The sequence below is a fragment of the Melitaea cinxia genome, chromosome 2 (genome assembly GCF_905220565.1).
Source record: "Melitaea cinxia chromosome 2, ilMelCinx1.1, whole genome shotgun sequence".
Classification (NCBI taxonomy): Eukaryota; Metazoa; Arthropoda; class Insecta; order Lepidoptera; family Nymphalidae; genus Melitaea; species Melitaea cinxia.
Genome location: NC_059395.1, coordinates 15589935 through 15604331, shown reverse-complemented (window position 1 = coordinate 15604331; position 14397 = coordinate 15589935). Strand labels below are relative to the sequence as shown.

Below are 14397 nucleotides of genomic sequence, written 5' to 3'. Positions count from 1 at the left end.
GGTTGTATAGTGCACTGTATTCTTCTTGTCAAGCCCTTTTATTTGATACCCATATTGGTGGGATTGATAAAAAATTGTTATCAGACATTTGGTAGCGGCGGCCAGCTTAGATTTCAATTTTGCATAGTAAATTGTATTCTACTTGTTGAGACCTTTCATTTGATACCCATGTTGATGGGATTGATAAAACCTAAGTTATCCGCCATTTTGTAGAGGCCGCCATCTTGGATTTTAATTTTATATAGTACATTGATTATACTGGTTGAGCACTTTCATTTGATACCCATATTAATGGGATCGATAAAACCTACGTTATCCGCCATTTTGTAGCGGCCGCCATCTTGGATTTCAATTTTTTATAGTATATTGTATTCTGCTTGTTGAGCCCTTTCATTTGATACCCATATTGATGGGATTAATAAAACATAAATTATCCGCCATTTTGTAGCGGCGGCCATCTTGAATTTATAATGATAATGAATAAACATAATTGTATTGTCACCAAAATCCAAAGTGTATACAAAATTTCAGATTAATCGGTTGACAGGAAGAGGGTGAAATTTGAATTACTAAATTTGACCCAAGAATAAAAAATAAAACAAACGGGGTGAGCTAAATAAAACCGTTTAAAAAGTATAATAACTATATCATATTTTCGAATCACATCGCGTTATATCGATATAACTGCGACCGGTCCAGTTTCGTAAAAAAGAAATCGCAAAACCCATACATACAACCCAAGCCAATAAAAGCGTGGTAAAAAAAATTCATTACAATATAATGTAGTAAAAATGTTTCTTTATTTTTCCTCACAAATACGTGGTCACGTAACAAAACAAGTAAAAAAAGTAAGTATGTAGTACGTTTTTGAATTTATTTCATTTAGATAGTTATTTGATTTTAATGATGATGGCATATTTTCTAGAAAAGCAAATTTTATGTTTGTTCCCGTAACATGTATCTTAAGATATACTAATCACAGTTAAAAGACATAGTAAATAATCTTTTTTAAAAACAAATACAGTATTAATTTGTTTGTTAAACCATTTTGTAAAGTATCAAAACTTAATAGGAGGGAGTTAACTTGCAAAGACATCTAGTTTTAATTGAGTATTGTATTAATGAGTGAGCATGTTTTAAGGCTGTATTAAAAGTATTTTTAATGATTTAATATTGTTTAGACAATAAAAAAAAAACACTTGATAAAATACTTTATTTTTATTTTATGAGAAATTGTATGAGAATGCGTTGATCTAGTAAACAAATTTGTTATTTTATTTGCAATACTTTCCAGTAAAAATCGACAAACAGTTTTCAGTTAATAAATTGAGTCTATTTAAAGTTTAATCTCTATTGTAGTCGAAGGTATAATCGAAGTAAGACTGATCAAAACTCTGTACGCGTACATAACCGTCTTCACCTCCAGATGCATAACTCTTACCGTCGGGATGGAATGCTAAACTGTTGATCGGTCCGAAATGTCCTTTGACACGTCCAAATTCTTCTTCAAAAACTAAATGGAAGAAACGAGCGTCGAATTTGCCCTGCCTGGTTGATGTGGTAGTTACTTCCATGGCATCTTGACCACCACCAAGTACAACATGATCCAGAATAGGGCTGAGAGCAGCTGAGTTGACCGGACGCTCAGTTTTGTATTCTTTAAGGAGTTCCAAGGAGTTTGTATCAAAAAGCTTTGCGGTCTGATCTTTTGATGCAGTAATAAACATGGTGCCATCACGAGAAAGTTGCATGTCATTGATTTGGTGTGTATGTTCTTTTACGGAGTGAATTTTCTTGCCAGTCTGTAAAAAGTATTATTAAATAGAAAAAAAATTATCACTGCAAAACGGGTAAAGTTGAACAAAATTTTTTCAAAATTAAAAAACGAGCAAATAATGCTACAGCTATTTTCTCTATGGGTATTATACTAATTATTAACAAATCACTTGAAATTTTGGTCTGTAAAGTTTCTTATGTAAAAGTACATAAAGTTATTGTGTTTATTTAAAAGTACATAAAGATTTTTAACCGACTTCCAAAAAAGGAGGAGGTTCTCAATTCGACTGTATTTTTTTTCTTTTTTTTATGTATGTTTCATCAGAACTTTTGACCGGGTAGACCGATTTCGACAATTATTATTTTTAATCGAAAGGTGGTGTGTGTCAATTGGTCCCATTTAAATTTATTTGAGATCTAACAACTACTTTTCGAGTTATATCTAATAATGCGTTTTTACTTGACGCTTTTTCGTCGACCTACGTTGTAATATACCGCATAACTTTCTACTGGATGTACCGGTTTTGATAATGCTTTTTTTGTTGGAAAGGGGGATATCCCTAGTTTGGTACCAGGATCTGATGATGGGATCCCAGAGAAATCGAGGGAAACTTTCGAAAATCTGCAATATATATTTTTAATTCAATCGAAAGCTGATGTTTATCATGTGGTCACATATAAATTTTATCGAGATCTGTTAACTACTTTTTGGGTAATTTTTGATAACGCGTAGTTACTTGACTATTTTTTCGTCGATCTATGTTGTATTACTCTTCGATGTAATGGAAGTCGGTTTTTTTTCGTTTGCAAACACAATTATCTATTTTCAAATATAAATCATATAGACATTTTAAACGTTTCTACTAATACTAAACTTGTAAATTCCAATAAAATTGCTTTATGTAGAAGTTATTACCATTTTTTTTCTTTAGAAGATTTCCTGTATACCTATGATTAATTAACTTAACAAAATATTCTTTGAAGGTGTGGATATGTCACTAAAATATTAATATAATTTTAAGTTAAAAACATGTTTTTAAATCTTCAAAATTTAAAAGCCTATCTAAACTAAAATAGTCATGATTTATTGTATTACTAAGAAATAAAAAAATATGTGGTGTCATGGGACACCAGGTAGGAACGAAGTTCCTTCGGATAGTATAGAAGCAACACAATTTGAAAAAAAAAATGTTGAATTTTATACATATTTTCTGATTCGTGTTTTTCTTTTTAATTTTGTTGATTGGTTTTTAATTAAGCACATAAAAGTATTTAGGAAATTTAGTATTTTAGAAAATAACAAATACCGTAAAATAAAATAAATCAAACAAAATAATAATAATAATTCAAAGTATTAAGTGAAATAAAAAAACCGTGTGTCTTTATTTATTTTTGTTTATTTTTTGTTTACTAGTAATATTTTAGTTTTACAAACGACTGATATTACGTCACTTCCTTTATATATTTTTCTTACGGTTTTAGTATCGCATTTTTTTCAGTTCGCTCGCCCAGCCAAATGTCAAGCCTGCCGTAAGGAACTTCGTTCCAATAAAAAAATTGTCCACCAAACCGCAGTGTGGTGGATCCTTCTCTTACATGGAGAAAGAGGCCTTAGCCTAGCAATGGGATGTTACAGGCTAAATCATCCATTGAATAAAATAAAACATGCAGTTTGGTAATTTTCTACATGATACTAATGTGTTTGTTGAATCAACAACCATTTAGGATGTCAATTGAGTAGCTGTTAAAGAAAATGGTGTATTTTTATACCTATATAAATTTTTATAACACCAATAAAAAAAACTAAAACGTTAGGTTCTAGGCTATTTCTTAGTCTGACTTTGAGCTTGAAAATACTAGCAAATCTTATAGTAAAGAACTTACTTGAATATTTGCTTGTCTATATTTAAAAAAAAAAATCTATAAAAAAGTCCACACAAAAATAGAACTTAAGACTATTTTGTGTATCAGTTCTTTAAAATTACTATACAAAAACCTTTCAATTATAATCTTAAGGTTGCCTGGAAGAAATCTCTAACGATTGGTAAGGATGCGTAATTCTGCATTTTTTTAACTTCATAAATTTTTATTAAATTATTTAGTTTGGTGTATAACAAACAATATATAAAAAATAAAAATTAGAATACAGCATATGACTTACTCTTAAGTCCCACTGGATAAGATCACCAGCTTCATGACCTGTAATGATAGTCTCATCTCCGCATCCCCATAACATTGATGTGACCTTCGAGTCGGTAATTTCCCACTTCAAAATTGGATCTTGAGTTGAAAGTGAGTCATCGACAGTTCTTGTATCAATTATGAATACCTAAAAAAAATTTTTGTAAACAAAATATTTGTAATTCATTTTGTAACTCAATAGCCTTAACATATCATCTCTGAAGGAAATGAATTGTAGCCCCCACAGTCAGTCAAGTAAGCAGACAAGTCTTAAAACATGATAGTCGGTTTCTACACACATTTTACTCTAACAGAAAAGTAGTTACGATAAAGAGAGTAAATTTAACAGCTGAAATGTTATAGTATATAACATTTCAGCTATACACATACATACCTATGTTATAACTAATATACGGGTTATAATAATATATATAATAAAACGGATCCATTGCATTGCCTCGACTCAGTATTCATATAAGATGATATGGCTATTATGTTAATATAAGGTTAAAATTAAATTTAAAGTCTTTAAAAAATTAATGAGAATTGTCTTACTTCACAGAGATGACCCATAGCCTTATCAGTGGTGTAGGCGGCCTGATTAGCACTAAAGCTGAAATTACAGGTTCTCACAGAAGAATTTGATTTAATTGTTGCTATGTTTTTACCAGTCTCGAGATCCCACAACCTAGAAATATTTAAAAATGAAGTTACAAACGAATCTTATGAAATGTAGATCTTCAGTTGATTGAGATTATTTTTTCCTTGTAAATTACCTTTCTAACATTTACATTAGGTAAAACTGGTGAGACTTTTATAAGGAATATTTTACCTGCATGAACTGTCACCACCACCGGTGATAAGGTGAATTGACTGCCAATCGACATCCAAACACCAAACTACACCACCATGTCCATTAAAGGTACCAAGGCGTTCCCCATTCAGCGACCACCACACATTTGGCTTAGAGTCTTTTGCTGCGGAGAATAATAAATCTCCTTCGCGATTGTATTTAATTTGGGTGATAGCACGTTCGTGCCCTTGCAACATAAGAGGTTTCTGCAAAACACAAATATATTGAGTAGTATTTTTCCATTGCGTTTTGAATATATGACTGGTAATTTAAAAAAAAAATCAATATTCGTTAATAATAAGCAAAAAAATAGTCACCATTTTCTGTTGATTCTATGTAATTTTTGAAATATCAAGATAAAATGAACTGTGGCATGTGGCGATGCCGTTTTTGATTCATGAAAGAACACAGCAAATAATGACATATGTCAGCACTTTCGACACAATCATATCAACCACAGATAGTCGATAGATGTAATGCGTCCATCCAAAAACAATACACTAAGGTCTACGAAGATTGCTTTCCATTTACTAACACAGAGGGTCTCTGCATTTCTTTCTGCGCAACGCTTTCAAACATTGTGTAAGAACTTTAAATTGGTGTATATGTAATGCAAATATGCAAATAATTTAACTGTTAATTGGCTAGAGCACCGACACGGTCAGTCGGAGATGCAGGTTCGATTCTCGCTGGAACGGTCAATTTTTTGATATGATATTCAAAAATGAATGTTTAACTGTATTCGACAGTGTCGTGAATGGAAAACCCTTTGTCTAGCAAAAATAAACAAATTAGTATTAAAATAAATTATTTATATAGGTATATGGTATTTGCAATGGAATCGTTCGAAAACTGCTTATAATTAGACGGATACAGTCAGTGGCGTCTCTAGGTAATCAAAGGCCCTGGGTCAAAATATAAAAAAGAGCCCCAAATAAACTATTTAAAATCGTTTGTTCCGTATTCATCGTAGTCCGAATTCGACATACTCCAGAATTGTCGTAATACATCGATTCCGTAATAAACTTTAAAACCAAATAAAAATTGTAACTTATTTTAGTGAACGAATTAAAACTATTTCAGGAAATTAAAAGAAAATATCTACCTAAACTTAATTTACCTAACAGATACACAGACAGCGGAGGTTTCGTTAATATGATTCCGTCAAGCATCCTTTGGGTCAGTCAATCAGTCAGTTCAGCCTATTGCAGTCCACTGCTGGACATGGGCCTCCCCAACTTCGCGCCAGACATCCCGATTTTCCTCATTTGAGGACCACACTGGTAATTACAAATTACGTAGATCGTCGGTCCATCGGACTGGAGGACGTCGCACATTGCGTTTGCCAAGACGCGGTCTCCACTCCAGGATACGTCTGCTCCGACGGCCACCGGACATGCGACACAGGTAACCAGCCACTGCCACTTAACTTGCTAATTTCGTGGGCTATGTCGGATAATTTGACTCTCTTGCGTATAATCTTATTTATCGTATCTTTGAGAGAAACCTCAAGCATTAGCCCGTTCCATTGCACGTTGAGCGACTTGAAACTTGTGGTCATGTCGTGTCGTGGTAGTGTCTTCGTCAGTGACTACGTCTCGGCTCCGTATGTTAACACAGGCAGCAACTAAATCCTCCTATCGGCCTCCTTATTGTAGTTGTTGCGGCCTATTTCAATGGTATGGTAGGTAAACATAATCCTAAACAACTTGAGAAGGGTACCATCGACTTATACCAGTCTCGGTATGAATTGGTTGTTAAACATAGCTTTCGTTTTGCCAAGTTCATATCGAGGCCGACTCGTCGGAAGGCCTTGTTTAGGCCGGTCCGTATTTGTCCTAGCTCATCCAACGTCTCCGCAAAGATGACGATATCATCGGCGAAACGAAGGTGAGAGATGCATTCGCCGTTGACGTTGACGCCTCGTTCCCTCCAATCGAAGATCTTAAAGACATCCTCCAGCGCAGTGGTAAACAGTTTCGATGTTATTGCATCTCCCGGTCTTACCCCACGCCGGAGGAAAATTCGTCTTGTTCTCTGGTCTTGGATATGAACGGTCATCGTCGCCGCATCGTACATACATCTCAGTAGCTCGATGTATCGCCAGTCGATATGAAATATCTGCCAAGAGTCCAGGACAGCCCAAGTCTCGACACGAACGAACACGAGTCGACGCCTTTCTCATAGTCCACAAATACCATACACAGCGACTGATTATATTCTTCTGTCTTTTGTATATGCCGAACAGTATGGATGTGGTCTACAGTGCTTTAGCTATTTCGAAACCCAGCCTACTCTGATTGTTGGAATTCGTTAAGTCTTCTGGCGAGACGATTTGTAACAACCCTCGAAAAAAACAGCTTATAGACGTGGCTCAGAAGTAAGATCGGTCTGAAATTTTATAACAGAGACTTGTCACCTCTCTTAAAGAACAGCACCACCATACTGCTGGACCATGTCTAAGGTGTGGTACCTCGCTGGATGATGGCGTTAAAGAGTCTCGCCAAGACTTTTAGGGCAGGTCACCCTGCGGCTTTAAGGAGCTCAGTCGTAACTCTGTCATACCCCGGGGCCTTCCCGTTTTTAGGCTGCCCGAGCACCGCACTAATCTAATCTACTTCAGTGTCCGGGATGTCTTCTGAATAATGGCATAACCATGGTGCATGTGGATCTTCAGTGTCTCAAGTCTCAGGTTTGCTTGCGCTCGACGAGTACAGCTGTCCATAAAATTTCTTGACCTCTTCTCGGATCTAAGGGTGAGAGCAAATGGTTTTGCCATCCGCTGTTTTAAGCTTCGCAAGAAAGCATCTCCCCAATGGTCTTTGGAAAACTTTTAACCCCCTATTCTGCTCAAAAAAGAGTAGTAATCTCTCTCGTATTTGAGCAGCGAAGGTCTCGGCGTACAAGTTTCCGTATTCTTTTGGAGAGAGCCTTCTGTTTTGGCGAAGCTACTTGAGCAGTGGGCAACTCACGCCTCTGCTGCATCAGATGCAAGGTTTCGGTAGAAAGTTCGGACTGCTTCGTTGACTTCGTCGGTGGGAAATATCTGCGATCTAGTGTACACACCGTCTTCACCACGTTGCCGGTCATCTCGTCCACGTTACTAGTAGTTTCCAGCGAATCGAATCGGTTTTGGAGTTCCAGTTGGAACTACTCGGAGCCACATAGTATTTCGGGCAGCGTAGTTCGGAGAGTAGATTACATCAAGCGGGCCCGCTCTTTTCGGAGGCATATATTTAGAGTGCCTCGCAATAGTGGGTGGTCACTGCCGGTGTTAAACATATTAACTACTAAGACATCTCTGAATACATGCCTTTTATCTGCTATGATGAAATCGACCTCGTTCCTCATCACAGTATCGGGGCTTTTCCATATCCACAGCCTTTGGGGCTTCTTCTCGAAAAATGAATTCATCAAGAGGAGCCCCTCCGCTTCGAGGAAGTTGACTAGCATCTGCCCCTTGCGATTCCTGTGCTCCAATCCGCGTAATCCGATTTTCGATCCGTCGCGGTCTTGTACCCCTACTTTAGCGTTGAAGTCTTCCATAAAAACGTTGTAGAAGAAAAAAAAAACTATCATCAATCCGAAAAAGGCTTGATCTTTTGCAAACCATTGTCTATTTGACGGAGCTAAAATTAGTTCTCAAGATTGACAGTGGCAGTCTTATTTATTCTTAACCTTAAATCGAGTACAAGAGGAATAGACAAACACGATACAAAGTTTCATCTATACTAATATTATAAAGAGGTAAAGTTTATAACTTTGTTTGTATGCGGGTAATCTTCGCAAATACTGATCCGATCATGAAAATTCTTTCACTAACAGAAAGCTACACTACTGAGGAGTGACATAGGCTATATTTTATTGTAATTGAACAAAAAATTCAGTAAATAAGAAAAAGATTAAAATATAATATCAAAATGGTAAATAAACTAGCGCCATTAATTTAGTCTTATATTAGTCTGTCGACGACGTTTTCTCGATTTTTGATAGATGGCGTTGGAGCAACATATTATTTTTTTAAGTGCTATAAAATTTGTTCTTTAAAGTATGTTATTTGATTAATATAATAATAATTAACGCCCAACGAAGAGAGCACGGGTCGGCTAGTTTAAGATATGCTAAGAGAACCTAAAAAAAATGAAAATCTACCAATAATAGCTCGAATTTAAAAATAGACGATGGCTAGCACCTTAATTATTATCCAGGAACATATACATTTATTAATAATATCTTTGAAATAAAAAATATTTAAAATTGTGAATCCGTGTGCTATTTTCGATTCCTAAGTTTACTGGGGTATGGTAGGTAAAAAAACTAATTAATAAAATTCAGCGGACTTAATTTATGGACTGCAACTAAGCTAGATACGGTTAATGTAAAACACTTCTTAAATGGACTATAACTGTAACATTATTGGCTTAAAAAGTTTTGAACACATTTGTCATTTTATTGATTATCTACACAACTTTGTCTACATATTACATTGTAGACGTTGTATAAAAATTTACTTCATCAATGTAAGCTGGATTAACTTACGATTACATTTTAGTTAGAAACCTACATGAAATTTATAATTACAATTCTATGACTTCTATTAAGGAACACAAGGAAATAAAATAGACAGTTTTATTCACATACATTTTATTCTCTTAAGTTATTAACCATTGATTTCCAAGAGTACAACTAAAAAACAAATTAAAGTACAAACACGTTATGCATCGCTAACTAAACACAACTGTAGGTAACTTCTCTTGGCAAACCAGTTCATCCATTGACTAACATAACACCCGGCGCACCACTCGAACGAGACGTAAAAACCGATACAAACATCAATAAGTATTAACAGTCATTGTATCTTAACTTGGTCGAAAATGTATAACAACAGCCTTTATCCGTCGAGAACAGTACATCAATCATCAACTAATGTGATTGGCTACGTGAACATAGAACACTAATTTATTATTACATTTAAGAATACGCTAGTACTGAAAGCGACAAGTCTTGAAATTGAGCGAACCCAACTTTAATATATCAACCCAATACACACATTGACGGAGTCAGATAGCAGCCTCTATAAAACTTGGGGCTGATTAAATAAAATATTAAGAAGAAACTTCAGACAATATGTATATTTCAATCATATTTTTTAGATTTATAAAATGTTATCATTCCTTAAGAGCAGGTATTGCAAAAAACAAAGTCTAGCTGCGTCGATGAATATAATAAGTAAGTGCAATGCAGCACACTCCATCACTCTGAACTCTATAAAAAAAAGTCTACCTATACGTTTAGAACTTTAGGCACTTTTTTTGAGACTGCGTGGTTATAATGTGGCATTCGTTTGATAACTTCGAAAACTTTGTGAAAATTAATTATTTTGAAAATTAAATTAGAAAAACAAGCGGAACGTGTTTGTGAATTATTAACAAAAACGATTAATTTATATTTGGATAAAACATACAACTTGAAGAATAAATATCTAATATATAGGTATATTTATATACTTAGAGTTCAAATATCCATCTGTGACACGTAATTACATACAACAAACACTTGTCAACGTTTCCAAATATATATTCTCTTACAGATTTACACTCGATTTATTAACTATTTTAATTACAAAGACTAATGTACACAAATCAACCCTCCTTTTATCCGAAGTACATGAAACATTAGATTTTACACAACAAATCTTACCTTAATAATGTGAAAATATTTCCTCACAATATCTTAAATGTAATAATTATCGTCTTATGGACTGTAAAGAAAGTGTGAAATGCATTAAGTTCTTGAATACCCTTACAAATATATTAACACCATAGTCGTTATTACTATTACATATCAGTCAAAATATTTTCGCGATATACTATCTAAGTGGTCGACTTTTGAATTACTTGTATTAGTGTGAAACGATCAATTCGTTGGACCTATGTCAAAATACGTTAGATAGCAGTTCTTCTTTTAGTGTGAGAGGTCTTCATAAATCTAACAAAATAACAAGTAATTCTTAAGTCGAGTTCACTCATAGTCCCGGCTGCCAGAACATTGAGACAAAGAACTATTCCTATGTGAAATCAGTACACAATCAGAATTAATTTCTTGAGATACCGTCTATCAACAACAAGCGATCCAAAATACGAGATATGACAGAGAAGCAATTGAAAATTTTCATAAGAACCAACTTTAAAATTAGGAGAGCAACGAAAAGCGAATAGCTATTCCACATTTAATTAATTTTATGTACAAATACTTGTATAGCCTCCTTGGGCTTTTCGTGTACTAGTCTAATTAGGTACTCGCCAGTAATGCGCCAATTTCATTATCGTTATTCACTAACAATACTATCCTTTGTACAACGCCAATAACATTCTTATTATCTAATTTCCTTTGATACTCTGCCTTTAGTTTTCGACTTAATAGTAATCTACGCTATTAACAAAATAAGTGTCAATATTACTTACATACATTACCTTTAATATTAGTAGAACGATGCACGATTCGCGATTATAGTTACACTTACGATTTTCGTAATACACAATTAAAAATCTATAAAGGCATCTTTACCTCAGACTTTAGATTTACACCGTCGCTTTGATGGTGTTTATATCGACTAATTATAATTTAAGATAGATATAAACAAATAAATAATATATGAAGTTCAAACCAATTGTCAATTTAAACGGCGTAGGAGCCTGACGCAGTTGAAAATTTTAAAACACATTAATTTCGTAGATGAAATGAAATTCGTGCATTTTTTATTTCATAAACTATCACTGTTCGATTATCACAATTAACTAATAATTTCACGAATGTCACTAACTTAAAACGTAAATGTATAAGAAAGTTTTTTAAGAATCTATTTAGGCATTTAATGGCAGTGTTTTTAACTGGTTGTAATTGAAAACTAATTTATACAATTTATAAAATTTTAACGACTAACTTAACTAATGGTAACACGACGAGGAACGGACACGTGTCGCTCATTCAGGTAACAGGAATATCTAAATATAAAATAGTTTCAATAATGCATATCGCTTTATCCTACAGATGATTGCTCGACTACACAGGTAGGCTTTAGCTTCGTGTTATTATGTATATAGATCAGATCTGTGACGTATTGTAAGTCCGTTTTAATAAAAAGAAAACCAATACAAACCGTAGAAAAATTAATAAAAATAAACTTTGTCTTGTAATACTCTGTTTTTATTATGTATATATCGCGTTACAATATATGTTATATGTACTGAAAAAATAGTCAATCGTGAATTGTGAATATATAAATATATATACATATATACATACATATATCACAAACTTTACCCTTCAGATATATAACAAGTCACTGGAGATACTATACAATACATATACATTTTCATTTATAATAATGGTGTAGTAATTTATACCTATTTATAAAAGGAAATATAAACTTTTCTTAGCTTGAAGAAAAATGGGACTTTCTATTGTGATAATATTAAGTATCGGTCTGATGACATCGATCGCAATAGATCTAAGGCATGAATAATTATTAACTAGAACCTAAGTCCTTAGAACGAACTTTTTGGTTGTAATTACTTAATTTTTTAATTTGACGTTTATCGCCATTCCTTATCTAATGGTAACTGTTCACCGTTGTTGAAACGTTTTTAATAATAACATTAACAAGTAAGGAAGTACACACGCGTCGAAAAGTAACCGTATTCATATCTTTTATCAGACGTAGGCCTCCCCAAGTTCGCACCAGACATCCCGGTTTTCCGCAATCCTCATCCAGCCTATACCGATAATCTTACGTAGATCGTCGGTCCAACGGGCCGGAGGACGTCCCACGCTGCGTTTGCTAAGACGCGGTCTTTTATTAACTTAGTTTTAAATATTTAATGTTTATTTACTATAAATAATATATGTTGTGATCTTGTGATGTAAAAATATCAAATAGTTGAAATATATATAAGTAATCACATTCAAATATTATTCATAGTAAAATTTGTAATTTCAATGAAAATATAATTTAAAATATTTTTTAATAATATTTACTGAAAAAGGCGAAAGAAAGATAAAAGATGTTTTAAAGACCGCTACAGTTCGCATCGTGCATACTTTCCATAGAACGATTGTTATTAGAGATAAAAACTAATAACATTAAAATAGGCAGTGATTATTGACAGTGAAGTTAGAAAATCAGTTTTATCACTTACAAATAATGGCTATCAAAATTTACTTCTATTTATGACTAAACGTGTATGATTATTTGATTAACATGGTTACATCATATTATGTACTTGTCAGGTGTAACGATTACTAACTTATGATCCATTTTGGTCACAATTGTAAGAGACGAGTGTAAATTTATATTTTAATATTAAATTAATAATAAGCAAGTAATGTGTTACGTTAATTCATAAGAAAAGTTTCTAGGAATGCTACGTCGTAAATACTTGATAATCATGAAATAGGTGATGTCGATACGATGATTGTATTGTCGTGGCACTCACTGATTTATTATTGATACGTCTTACTCATTTAATGATTACTTAGCGTATTTATTTTTGGAAAAAATTTAATTGCCACAGTACCTACTATGGAACAGATAAAAATGGCCACGCAGTCTTCGATATTTGTTGAAGTTATATCTTGTGATTTTTTATAGATAAGTAAAAATATAAAATATTTTTCATTAAAAAAAAATGAAGACTCAAAATTTGTAAATCGTTGTTATAAATAATTTTTATCGTGCCTTGACAGTTATTACGATCTAGATTAATGATGATATCATGCAGACGTCGGATGAAAATTAATGGTATTGAGCATAAATTACACTTGAACACATCAAAGGAAGCAAAGTATAATACGATAAGTAAATCTTCGAACCGTCTCTGCTAGAGAGAAACATTGGACGGTTCCACAGCTTACACGAGCGCTACCGTGACGCAGGTCTGACACACGTGCCAAGTGTTTACTTAAATCTAGTTAGACCAGAGTAAAGTAAGAGTTAGAACGAGAATATATGCAAAGTGTATTGCGAAATATAGGCAATAAAAATGCATAAGTTGTGACTACAGAGACGAGCACGAACCCGCGCTACAGTATGTTTGCGTAAAAACAGTACAGATGTATACAAGCAGTCTTGGTAAACACTGAGAGTAGGTACTTAATGCTACTTAAATTACGAACAAGTCATATAAAATAAAATTAGAAAATCTTCGATATTACACGCCCGGCGAGACCGGTTTTATTCTAGATATAAAATGCAAACTAAAACAGCAATATTTCATTTACAAGAAACAATTCTGTGTCTATAAACAACGATCTTAACTACAATCTATGATAAATTACAATCTATATTTACAGAAATAATATATTATGCGATTTCCGACTGACGATTTAAATAATAACATAATTATATATTTTACTCTATTTAACACTAAGTAGTATACACTACCACGTATAAAACACGCATCCGAGTCCCTGGTACTTAAATTATATCTATATTTTATGATAAATCAGTCTGTCAATTGGGACGTTTTAATTCCTCTACTAAACAATAAGCCAATACACACATTGATTCAACAAAGATATAATACCGC

The 14397-nt window shown here is 33.5% G+C and overlaps 1 protein-coding gene across 1 annotated transcript; it reads right to left on the bottom strand.

The window, feature by feature from the left end:
- Window positions 1-1198: 1198 nt before the first annotated feature.
- On the bottom strand, window positions 1199-5237 carry LOC123665824 (eukaryotic translation initiation factor 3 subunit I). Its single transcript, XM_045600060.1, has 5 exons — window positions 5128-5237; window positions 4790-5016; window positions 4513-4645; window positions 3938-4105; window positions 1199-1802 (listed from the first exon to the last, which is right to left on the bottom strand). Exons 1-5 carry the CDS (start codon window positions 5128-5130, stop codon window positions 1344-1346), a joined length of 990 nt encoding a protein of 329 aa, XP_045456016.1. The 5' UTR covers window positions 5131-5237; the 3' UTR covers window positions 1199-1343.
- Between the last annotated feature and the right edge of the window lie 9160 nt (window positions 5238-14397).